Below are 12723 nucleotides of genomic sequence, written 5' to 3'. Positions count from 1 at the left end.
AGCACTGGCAAGGGGGCTAAGCGCAGCTCAGAAACTGAAACGCTCGTGTTACTCAATCCTAATTAAGTTGAGTTGAAACAGCCTCATGTGACTAGTGGGCAGCTCAGGGCTAGAGCCAGGAAACCCTGAAGTGGGGTCGCCACCCGTTAGGCAGAGGGGACAGGAGTGTAGGTGAGACGAAGGGGCCCAAACTCAGAGGGCACAGAGTCAACAGGATGGTGACCAGGATGACACTGGACTGCTGGGTCTCCAGGTCAGGAGCGAAAGGTAGAGAAAGACTGGGGGCTTAGCCCGGGAGCGATGCTTCCCAGTACGGGCAGGAGACAGCTAGAGAAAGCCAGGAGCTGCTGCCAGGGAGGTCGGCGGTGCCCAGCCACCCTGCCCTGTTCTAGAAGACAAGCCCACAGTGGGCATCAAACACCACCAAGAGGTCAGGATGAGAACAGGCCACTGGACCAAGCTGGAACTGCCTTTCCCAGGGTCCAGGACTGCCAGGGGCCAAGAAGCTGCGGGTGGGCAGGTGGGCTGGGCCTCTGGTGCTCCTCGGAGGATTGGGTGGGGAAGGAAGGGAGCCGGGGGCAGGAAAACAGAAAGGAGAAGATTTTGTTTATTGCTTTGGACTAGGAAACATGAGCCTGTTTTCAGGGGAAGGAGCCCGGAGAGACCCGGGAACAAGAGGAGGGAGACAATGGTGGGGGGAGGTCCCACGGGAAGGGCTGGGAAAGGCGAGGAGAGGCGGGGAGCCCTCCCCGCCAGGGCAGAGGGTGCTGAGAGAGGGAGAAACCTGCTGCTTAATTTTCTGTCCCGTATAAGGGCGGTGTGTGCACGTTCCAGAAAACACAGAAAAAAAAGGAGAAAGGGCACGGCGGGAGCCTCCCATTGTCCCATCAGCTCCGAGAGATGTGAAGCGGCCGGGAAATCGAGCCTTCTGAGAGCCCTGGCACAGGCAGCGTGGCCGGAACCCGCCACAAAGGGCCACTCCCAGAGCGGGCTCATTAGGGAGAGGAGCCGGTGCGGCGCGCTCCGTGACGGGCGGGCGCATTCAGGGCCGCCGGACAATCGGGCCCTTGTGGGGGGGGGTGGGAGGGTGCCTCCCGGAGCCTCTGATTCCAAGACAAGAGCGTGCCTCCTTCTAGCCTTACAACCCGGGAGCCGACGGAAAGACAGATTTGGGAAGACAAAGAGATGCTTCCCCTGACAGTGGATGGGCTATTTTTGGAAATGGGTCGGCTCTTCTCCCAAGCTGCCGTCTGGGTGCCACTGGCCCAGCCTGCCTCTGCTCCCTTGACCGCAGCCTTAAAAGGCCCCCACCCCGTCTGGGGCGGCCTAGCACCCCACAACAGGGGTGGCAAAGGCAGCACCTCCGTGCCGATGCCTGGCAGTCTATTCTAGCTCCCAGGGCGGGGAGCTGGGGGAGCAAACCGGGCTGTGTCCAGAGCTGGGGCAGGTGCTCAGGAAATGCAAGGCCAGGCTCAGACCCAGCTTTCCACTGCTGCCTGGGAGCCCCGCCGGGCGAACCAAAGCCAGCTCCCGGGGCATCCACACGGCGAATGTCGGCAAGGCAGTGTACAAACGGGCCTGTTTCACCCTCACGGCTAATGTGAGCTGACACCAGCCTCCCCGCCCTGCGGGCCAGGCTCCGTGATGCCCCAGTGTGGGGCCACGTCCTTGCCTCCGGCTCACCTGCTGATGGGCCATCTCCAGCTTGGGCAGCCCTGCGGGCCCAGCAGCTTCTCTCCCAGAGCTTCCCACAGTGGCTCTGCAGTCAGCAGAACGCCCAGGAACGTCTACAACCACAGGAGGCTCCGGGACCAACAGGGGCCCATCTCTGGGGGCTTGTCCAGGCAGTGGCACTTTTTAAAGTTTCCTGAGGTGATATCTAATATGCAGCCGAGGTTGGGAACCACTGATAAAAGCAAACGTGTATATAGCAAAGGAAACCATAAACAAGACGAAAAGACAACTCTCAGAATGGGAGAAAATATTTGCAAACAAATCAACAGACAAAGGATTAATCTCAAAAATATATGAACAGCTCATGCAGCTCAATATTTTAAAAAAAACAACCCAATCCAAAAATGGGCAGAAGACCTAAATAGACATTTCTCCAAAGGAGACATACAGATGGCCAACAAACACATGAAAGGATGCTCAACATCACTAATTATAGAGAAATGCAAATCAAAACTACAAGGAGGTATCACCTCACACCAGTCAGAATGGCCACCATCAAAAAACCTACAAACAATAAATGCTGGAGACGGTGTGGAGAAAAGGGAACCCTCTTGCACTGTCGGTGGGAATGTAAATTGACACAGCCACTATGGGGAACAGTATGGAGGTTCCTTAAAAAACTAAAAATAGGGCCTTCCCTGGTGGCACAGTGGTTGAGAATCTGCCTGCCAATGCAGGGGACACGGGTTCGAGCCCTGGTCTAGGAAGATCCCACATGCCGCGGAGCAACTGGGCCCGTGAGCCACAGTTACTGAGCCTGCGCGTCTGGAGCCTGTGCTCCGCAACGGGAGAGGCCGCGATAGTGAGAGGCCCGCGCACCACGATGAAGAGTGGCCCCCGCTTGCCACAGCTAGAGAAAGCCCTCGCACAGAAACGAAGACCCAACACAGCCATAAATAAATAATTAATTAATTAATTAAAAAAAAAAAACTAAAAATAGAATTACCGTATGACCCAGCAATCCCACTACTGGGCATATACCCAGAGAAAACCATAATTCAGAAAGACACATGCACCCCAATATTCACTGCAGCACTATTTACAATAGCCAGGTCATGGATGCAACCTAAATGCCCATCAACAGATGAATGGATAAAGAAGATGTGGTACATATATACAATGGAAATATTACTCAGCCATAAAAAGGAATGAAATTGGGTCATTTGTAGAGACGTGGATGGACCTAGAGACTGTCATACAGAGTGAAGTAAGTCAGAAAGAGAAAAACAACTATCGTCTATTAATGCGTATTATGTGGAATCTAGAAAAATGGTACAGGTGAACCGGTTTGCAAAGCAGAAACAGAGATGCAGACATAGAGAACAAACGTATGGACACCAAGGGCGGGGGAAAGCCGGGGGTGCAGGGGATGAATTGGGAGATTGGGATTGACATATATACACTAATACGTATAAAACAGATAACTAATTAAACAAATAAAAGTAAACCAAAAACAACAAGCAAAAAAAAGCAAACATGTATTTTTTAGTAACTGTTAAAAGGAAACAGGGAAGCTGGGGAGAGGCGAGGCAGCGGGATGTACAAGTTACCATCCTGGGAGCGGGGGGCAGGTTTGTTTGTTTGTTTTGAAGAAGCTGAAGACCATTTGGTGCCAAATGGAACAAATGCAAAAAAGAAAGGCAAGTGGCCAAAGGGGCTTGATCACTGTCGGGTTTAAAACAAGAGGGAGACCTCGTCCAGTGCCTCCGGGCTGCCCATTCCTCACTCCGACATTTACTGAGCACCCACCATGTGCCAGGAAGACTGGACCCCGCCCTGGGGAAGGTTATGGTCTTGGGCAGAGATAGGACAGAAATGGCAAAAGTCCAGAACAGGTGGCCTCGTCCCGGGCAACCCCACACCAGGGAACCAGAGCCAGGCATTCTCCTCTAGCACCAAACCTGCTACCCAGCCCTGCAGGAGGTGATCGGATGGCAGAGGCAGGTAATTCCACCGGGGCACTCACCACAGCCCCTCACGAGGACAGGCTGGCCAGCCAGGGGTCTCGGTCTAAGCCAGTGCTGGACAGAGCAGTGCCTGTGTGTCACGGCAACCACAGCACCGCCACCACCCAGACCTGCCCCAAGCTGAGGGCCAGCCACCAGGCAAGGGACCTAACCACAAAGGTAACAACAAGAGGCAGGATGGGCAGGGCAGGTGGCCCCTTCCCTGTGGCTCTGCCAGTTGTAGAGGACGCTAGGGTCTCTCGGACCCTGGGCGGGGCCCATCCAAGCTTCCCACTTTACAGATGGGCAAACAAGGGGCTTGCGTTAGGTCAGGTCACAGGTGGGCTCAAGCTGCTCGTTCTGCGTCATCTAGGCCACACAGAACAGCCCTGGAGGGCACAGCCGCGTCCCCAAAGCCCCAGATGTAGCGACCATATCAGCTGCTGGGGCCACCCGTGTATTAAGTGGGGCACAGGGGAAAGGGAGGGGATGGTCTATGTAAAAGTACTGGTTTCTGAGTGCACCCCTCACACGTAACTGTGGAAAAACGCTCGGAGAAGGTCACAGCTGGAACCACTCACAGCTAGAAAAGCTCGGCCCAGGGACTTCGGGGGGGTGGGAGGGGGAATGCAGGTACAGTGGGAGGAGTGCCACAGACCCCACCTGCCCAGCATCGCCCAGTCACCCGCCAGCCCTCAGAGCCAGATGTGCCCGCTCCCCAGCTGTTCCTCCCGCCATGCCTGGCCTCTCCCCGACTCTCCTCTGCTTGTACTGACCGGCTCCACCTCCCAGGCCCATCTCAGCTCCCAACTTCAGCCACCCCCTCCGCGGAGCTCCCGGCACACCTGAAGGGGTTGAGAGCCAAACTAGGGCACTTCCAAGATGAAAGGGGCTTGATGAACACTCACACGGGGACGAGGGGGGCACAGGAGGGCGCGGCCCCAGCATCACGCCGGACGGCCCCCTCCCCACCCCACATGATCTGATGTGACTTGCCTCATTGCCCTGAGCCTTTTCCTCAGCAGAAACGGGGACCCCAGTGCATCTCAGCACCGTTGTGGCCAAGCCTGGGGCGGTTCCCCCTTCCCTTCCAAGTCTCCTCTGAGTGCCTTTAGGGCTCTGGGCAGTTTGCTCCAGGGTTTCCGGCTTTCCCAGGCATGGCATTTCCTCCACTCTAAGATACCATCAGTCACAGATGCCCAATTTTCCAGAGTAAGGGAGGGGAAGACCGTGCAGTAAACACACACACTGATTCTAAGATGCACCCTGCACTGCCACAGAGGAGGGGAAAGCCCATCTTTTACTTCAGGAAATAACAAATGACGAAGGCCTCTGGCCAATGGGGAAGCAGGAAGGAGGAAAGGGAAACAGACCCTCACCTACGTCCCAGGGCTCCCGGCTTCTGCTTTGGTTAAGTGATGCTCCGCACCTCTGTTTAAACATCATACACAGGGTGATCCCAAGAACACTTACAAACGAATCGATAAAACTCCTGATCCTTCTGCCCTGCTCCCCAGACAGCAGAGACCAACAGTGACTCGTTCGAGAGCAGGCAGGCACTCATCACCAGGGGACTGACCCAGCTCCAGACCTGCCCTCTCACACTCCACCCACCTGCCCCCTCTGGCCTGTGGCAGCAGAGGACAGCAAGAGGGGAACGTGTGACAATGACCAGCTCTGGGTGCCTGGGAAGAGGGGCACCATTCCCCTGTTCATGATCAAAGGAGCATCACGTCCCTTTAGCAGACAAGTTTGTTCCTCTGTCTCCAGGCTTTGGGGGAGCCACTGGGGTCCCCTCATGGCCTCCCCAGCTCTGATGAAATCCCAGAGCACTCCCTGCCTGGATCCCGGGCACCCAGGTTGCAGGTGTGGGCAGAGCAACCGTGGGTGTAACCATCCTGTGGAGAGGTACAGTGAGGCTGCAGAGAGAGAGAGTTTGTTGCCCACGGGTGCTGCTCTACCCGAGCCCCAGGGCGGCTCAGGACTGACCCCTGACCCCACAGGTCAGGAGTCACAAGCAGGCAGACGGGGGGTGGGGGCAGGGCTTTGGGGCAGACCCTCCTGATCTGAGAACCTCAGAGAAGGTTCTCTCCCATGACCACGGTCACAGCTATCGCCACCCTGGAGGCCCCAAGCTTCCTGCCCCTCTGTCCCCAGCCTGGCCGCCACCACGACAGACCCCAGGTTAATGCTCTGGAACCGCCGCTCCCCAAGCCCGGCTACATGAATCACCGTGAGCGGCACTCAGAATTCAGACTGAGTAACCACTCAATAAACGTCTGCTCTTGTCTTCCTTCCTGCTTGAAGGGTGAATTCTCTCAGCCACCCAGCCCTGCCCGTCCACCTCCCTGACTATTCTCTACTCGCTGTTCTGTACTCACACAACCAGATGCCCAGCTCTCTGGGTGTCCCATTACAGTGGGTTCAGGAATGCCCTGTGCTTGCATGCCTCCCCCGACAGGGAGCTCCCCACCTCCAGATGCAACCTAGTCCACCTACACCGCTCTTGTCTGTGAGGGCTGAAATCCGAATTGCTGGAACTTTGGGGGTCCACCCTGGGGGCTACACACAGCACTGACCCCGCTGGGCTGACAGCTCTCCCCGCCCAGCAGCAGCTCCCCAGCCCCAAAGCTTTTCTTCCCCCGGCTCAATGTTCTGGTTCTTTCTGTTCCCACGAGGAGGCTTCCAGGCCCCAGGCCTCCCCCACGCGTCATGAGAACACCTCGCAGGCCCTGGGCTCTCGGCACCCATGGTCCAGATCCACCTGCAGACCTGCTGCTGCCGCTGGAATGCCACCCCACTTCTGTTCAACTAGACAACAACTCATTTGACTCTGACACGGGGTGGGCACAAGGGTCCCCCTCATGAGCATGTGTCAGGGGGTCCCCCATCCCCACCCCGAGGAGGCAAGTCTGCAGGGTCCAGGTGACAGTGGAGGGTCACTGAACCCATCCTTTAAGGCTCAGTTCTAGGACCAGAGTAGTATCATCCTCGAGACACAGATGAGGCTTCGAGGTGCAGTAAGCTGTCACCTCACACGGGCTGCACAGTTTACACACTTCACCACACTCCCTCCTCCCTCAACCCAAGGGCGGGCAACGGCTTCCCACTTTGCAGATGAGAAAACAGAGGTCCACAGGGGTCCTGGAACTCGAGCAGGGTCGTAGGCTTCCAATTCCTTGTGCTGATGACAAGGACAAACACGGCACAGAAAATCCCCATGGGTGCAAAACACAGACGATGAGCAGCAGAGGATTTCCTTGCTAATCGCGCTGCCCCGGGAACGATACGAAACCAAGTGTGTGTCCTAAGAACTCAGAGGCCGGGCCATGGGTAAGGGGTCTGCTGGGGCCACAACAGCAGAGGGAAACCAGCCTGGCAGGGAAGCGAGGGAATGAAAAATATAAGTGAGGAGGGACTCCGTGCGCGGAAGCCTGCGCTTTCCCCATCCCACTGATGTCCGGAACCGTGAACCGTCATGCCAGGAAGCAGGACAGCATGACTGAGCCTCTGGGTCTGGACTGAGAACAGGTGCCACACCTTTGCTACACAGGTCCAGCCCCTGGAGCTCCCGCCCCATCCTGCCTGGGTCCATCTACAGGGGGCCCTGCCCAGGACCAAGCTCCGGACAGCCTTCCACTGTTGGTGGGGGTCTCCCATGGGAGTCTCAGGCTGTCCCGGTCCAGAGGGGCAGCAGGCACAGGGCGGCAGGCCCAGACTGACACCGGAGGCCAAGACTGATTCCCCAGACTGATCCCAGGCCCCCCAGCCAGCCCACGGGACTGGGAGCAGGTCACCATACCGCTCCATGCCTCAGTTTCCCCACCTGCGATATGGGACCATTTGGGAGCTCTGAACAGAATGGAGCTGGGACTGGGACACCCTCTGTGGTAAACTGTGAAGTGCTGGGCACACCCTGGTCCCACCCTGGGTTACAGGCCAGTGAGCTCCTTACCACCAGCCCCCTTTGGTATGTGGCCCTGGGGGCTCCGTACCCCAAGGCCAGTGACGGATGGTCAGGGTCAGGATGCAGAGGGAGGGGGAAAAGCTTATTCAACCTGCCCCATTGTCTTTGCTGACCTTTGGCCCCAGGCCTGACTGGGTTTAGGAAAAGCTGCCTTATTAGCATCCTGCCCAGGAGCTGCTGAGCCGGGAGGCCCCTCATAAAAGACCTATTCAGGGCCAGAGGCCCAGACCACCCTCGCTCCATCCTCCCTTTAAACCAACAAAAACACAAGCAGGAGGACAAACCCATCTTATTTTGAGAAGCTCAAATTTTTAATCCAAACTTTAAAAAGTAAACAGGGCCCACACAAAGGCTGCTGGAGGCCCCGGTTTCTGTGGGTTAGCTAAAGGGGAGTGGACCCCGTGGTGTGATGGGGGGACTGGGACAGATGTGAATGGGGACGTGGGGGGGAAGGGAGAAAGAAGGTGGGACACGCAGGATGGGGAGGGGGAGGGGAGAATTGTTGAAAGTACTTTTGTTTGGAAATTGCATCAGCTCAAAGTGGCAAACCTGACCTTCTGATGTTTGGGGTTCGCCTGCCTCAGTTTGCCCCACCGGATTAGAGTAAAGAGCATCCCAGTCCAGACTTTAGTCAGCCCAGCCCAGACCTCCATCAAAACAAAACAAAACAAAACAACCCAGAGAAAGGCCTATTTGCATCCCCATTCACAGGCCCACCAGGCCCAGCCCCAGCCAGGGACGGCATACCGATGGGCCACCACCCACCACAGCTGCTTAGGGCCCTTACAGCATCCTGAAGGGCTGCAGGTACCCTGCAGCTTCCGAGACAGGATTACAGGGCCACTGCTCCCCAGCACATCTGCAAGTGCCACCAGACGCCGGCTCAGTCGCAGACACTCAAGCGAGCTGTCTGTCTAAACAGCAAACAGAGTTTCAAAGAGAACACCGATGTCTATCTGGCAAACCCCCAACAGGTCCCTCTCTTTTTCATGAGGAGCCTTGGAAGAAGGATGCACGGCAAGGATGCCGACAACCGTCGAGGCTTCTGACAACTGTCGAGGCCCACTGTGTGCAGGGATAAAGGGGGCACTCTGGGTTTTGCCCCACTCTACAGAAGAGCAGAAAGGGGCTCAGGGCAGTTACGTAACTGGCCAAAGAGAAGAGGGAAGAGTGTAGACTTGAACACGAGACAGTCTGAGCCCTCTGGGTAACGGGGTTATCAGCCATCTGCTCAGTGGTCACCGATAAGGAAGTGACACTTCCCAGGACAGGAGAAGGAGGGCAAACGTGGGTCAGGAACCAAGAATAGGGAGTCAGCAGTGTCTGCTGATGAATATTATCGGCCACAATGACAGCGGGCTGCTGGAGAGGCAAGCCAGCCCACGGGTCTGGGCAGGAGAGGACCCCCAGGGCACCACCCAGGCAGCTGGGACTGAGACACCTGAATCTCAGTTGCTTTCCCAGGAAACGCTCAGAACCTCTCTGAGCCTCCACGTGCTTGGCTTTAAAATGGGGATAAGGGCCCGAGGCACAACCCTGGTATCCGACTCCTTTCGCCACCACCCAGACTGAGGCCTGTTACCTGCCTCCACCTCTGGCTCGCTCTCCGCTCAAAACTACAGGTCCAAGTACAGAAAAGTGTTTTCTAAGAGATGGGCCTTTCCTTGTTTCTAGGCATTCTACTCATATTGTTGGAGAACAACTCAAGGCCACGCCTGACTTTATGAGACAAAACTAAACGACAGCGATGCCACCTATACCTGAAATTCATGATGAGAATATGAATGTTCATGTCACCCCAACATAAAGCTTTGCCACCACAAAATCTGTGGCAGTCCTGTTCCGAGTGTGCATGGGACTGGTGGCAGCATGGGTTCTGCAGGAAACCCTACAGCTCCACCCGTCCCGCCCTCCCCCAGTGGGGTGGGAACCTCACTCCTGCTCTGTTCACTGAGGCAGCAAAATGCTGAGCCAGACGGGGTCCGCGTCTCCTTGTCCAAAACATGACAGAACTTCTCAGCAAATGTGCTCTGACACTCCGGGGCTTCAGTGCCCTGCTGAGAATCGCCCTCGCCAAGTGTCATTGATGACGCAGCTGAAAACCAGAAACGTTTCATTTCCTAGCCACAGGCAGGACTGCAGCAACCCCCCGCCTCGTACTGCACTCGGGCAAACCGAGGCCCAGAAATCTGACCCTCCCAAGGCCCCCAGGAAGCTGAGGCCGGAGAGGCTGGGCCTGGGACTCCTCACTTCCCAGATGGTGCAACCTTAACATATTAAACCTCCTAACGCTCAGCTACTCCCACTGGCCTTAAGGAGACTGCTGGTGGGAGGTGGGGTGGATACAGAGTTACCGAGAGAAACCCAAGTTGTAGCCTTAGATTGCTAATCAGTAACAAAATATCCCTCTAAACCTAGTCCTGCCCTGAACTCACAGGCTGGGAAGGTAAACGAAGGAAAAACGGTGCTGGGCTATCACCCCACCTCCCGGGGTCCAGTTCCCACCCCAGCCCGCCCCCACCCCAAGGCACCTGCGAGGCCACTTGGCCACCAAACCAAAGAGAGAGCGCCCTGTCCCCACCCCATCCCCCTCCAGGCTGTCACTCTGGGGAAGAACAGTCACTTAAAGCCTAGATACACTTTCTCTGAACTAGGAAAGCCTTTAAGGAGAACCAGAAAGGGCTGTTTAATCTCCACCTTCAGGCAAAGAGTTCAGGCAGCAGCAAATGCCACCAGAAGTAGGAGCCAAGCCACTTAAAAATGTGGAAGGACAGGGAGGTGGGAGAGGAGACAGGCAGCAGGCAGAACCACTGATCAGAGGGCTGGGGATGGGGGCCGGCTGCTCTGCTCCTACAGAGCCCTCTGCCTTGGGCCCAACAGTCACACAGGTGTGGAAGACAGTAGCTGAGCTTTCCTGAGGCCAAAGGTCCTCCCACCCACACCCTGGCCACCGCAGACGACTGTGGCACTTCCTGTAAGGTGACCAACAGTTTACAAACCCTTCAGAGGCTTTTATCTCCACCTCAAATCCAGGAGGTAGGGATTATTGGCTCCATTCTACAGATAAGAAAACCGAGGCCTGCAGAGACAAAAATCCAGGATTCATTCCAAGCCCGCATTCCTCTGGAAAGTTTTAGAGCCTGAGTTGAGAAAGGTCCCTGAGCCCTGAGTAAGGCAGGACTAACAACAACCGAGTAAGGCTCTTAGCCCCGGGTACTCTGGCCCACCTGCCTCTGATCCTTCCCAGCGGGCAGGCAGCAGGGAGGTCAGGTGGAATTCCAGCCCCAGCACACAGGTGAACACTGCTTAGGTTTGGGGCTGCCTGTTGCTCCAGATAAGAGAGGGAATTTCACTTTCCCTCAAAGGGCCTTTCTTTCTTTCTTTTCCATTAAAAACTTCCCGCTCCCGGACAACGGTTTCCAGGCAGGGATGTGGTGCCCCCGGCCAGCCCTACAGTGCCAGACTCTGATACTGATAAACTCCGCAGGAGAGAAACTTTTCTGGGGTCTGGCGGCCCCCGGCCCGCTGCGTATTCAGAGGGGCAGGGGCACGCCTCCATCACTTAACCAGAAAATTACCACCCAAAGCCCCACTGCGGGTGGGCTCGGGAGCCTCTGGATGCCAGCTGGAGGAGGGGTCTGGAGTGGCGGCCGCCCGCGGGGGAAGGGACTGTGGGCCCGAGACCCGCGCCGCCAGGCAGGTGCCGTCCTTACCGTGCAGGCCGTTGGGGATGCTTCGGTGGTGCGGTGGCGCCGACAGGTCGTCCAGGGACCTGCGCGTTGCGACAGCTTTGCCGTCCGGGGCCTTGTGCGGCCCGGGGGGCAGCAGCGGGGGCGGGACGTGGTGGTGGTGGTCGGGGCTGCCGCCGCTGCCGGCGCTCGACGTGCTGCTGCCGTCGCCCACGTCGCGGGTCCCCGCTCCGGCCGCGCCGCCCGCCAGCGGCCCGCTCAGGCTGGCCTGGCTGTCGATGGAGCTACGGGAGCCGGCGCCACCACCACCGCCGCCGCCGCCGCCGCCGCCACCCGCGCCCCCCGCCAGCGCCGCGCGCTCCTCGTCCAGCAGCAGCACCAGCTCCTTGAGCTCCAGGTTCTCACGCAGCAGGGCCTCCTGGCGCGCCTCGAGCTCGCGCAGCTTCTGCTGCGAGCGGGCCACCTCGTGCCACACGGCACCGGCCGCGTGGCGCCCGAAGCGCTGCCACTCGCGCGCCAGCTTGCGCCCCTTCTGCCGGTCGTCGTCGAGGAAGCAGCAGAGCTCGCGCAGTTCCTGGTTGTCGTCCTGCAGCCGCTGGTTCACGTCCTTGAGGCCGCGGATCTCCAGCAGGTGCTGCTGCAGCCGCCGGTTCACGTCGCGCATCAGGCCGCCGTGCTCCAGCATGAGGCCCACCTTCTCGCCCTCGGCGCGCCGCAGCCGCCGCGCCAGCTCCTCCTTGCTCCAGCGCAGCAGCTCCTCGTCCGGCACCTGGCTCAGCTCCTCCGACGACGCCGCCGCCGCCGCCGCCGCCGCTGCCGCCGGGGGCTTCGCCATGGCGGGGCCGTCACCGCGGCATCGCCCGCGCCCTCGCCCGGCCGGCGCTCCCCGTGCCGGGGCTGCGCTGGGCCGGTCCGCCCGCGGGCGGGGGGCGACCAGGGGCTCGTGCGGCCTGCCCCGCGCCGCCTCGCGCGCCCTCACGCAGCGCCCTCCCGGGCCGCCCGGGAACCCGCGTGTCTCGAGGCTCAGCGAGCTGGGACCGCTGCTGCGTCGGCGGCTGCAGTGCCGGGCGCTCTCCGGGCTTAGGCGAAGCAAGCGGAGGCCCGCCCCCGGCCCAGCTCCGGAGCCCCAGCCGCCCCGCCCACTCCGGGCGGGGAGGGGCGGGGCGCCGCGGCCCGGCCCCGCCTCCGGGGAAGGGAGCGGGCAAGGCACGGCCGGCCCCCACGTCCCTCCGTGCCGTGCGCCCGCCCGCCCGGGGCCCTGCCACAGGCGCCCTCGAGCCGTGGTCCCGCCCCCAGCCCGTCCGATTGGGCCTCTCCGGGGGTGTGCGGGAGGGGCGGGGCGCAAGCGGGGGACGCCGCGGAGATGGTACAGTCCACTGGCGGTTCA

At 58.8% G+C, this 12723-nt stretch overlaps 1 protein-coding gene across 3 annotated transcripts in view; it reads right to left on the bottom strand.

Annotated features, from left to right (window-relative positions):
• Nucleotides 1-12400, bottom strand: part of CCDC85C (coiled-coil domain containing 85C) — an 83991-nt gene extending 71591 nt beyond the window's left edge. For all 3 annotated transcript variants that reach the window (XM_060003945.1, XM_060003947.1, XM_060003946.1), the window contains exon 1: nt 11361-12400. In XM_060003945.1, coding sequence (XP_059859928.1) covers nt 11361-12171 — 811 coding nt within the window. In that variant the 5' untranslated portion in view covers nt 12172-12400. The remainder of the gene's footprint in view (nt 1-11360) is intronic.
• Between the last annotated feature and the right edge of the window lie 323 nt (nt 12401-12723).

This window comes from Delphinus delphis, chromosome 2 (assembly GCF_949987515.2).
Source record: "Delphinus delphis chromosome 2, mDelDel1.2, whole genome shotgun sequence".
NCBI lineage: Eukaryota > Metazoa > Chordata > Mammalia > Artiodactyla > Delphinidae > Delphinus > Delphinus delphis.
The sequence above is the reverse complement of the archived record's forward strand: the minus strand, read 5'-3'. Positions and strand labels throughout refer to the sequence as shown.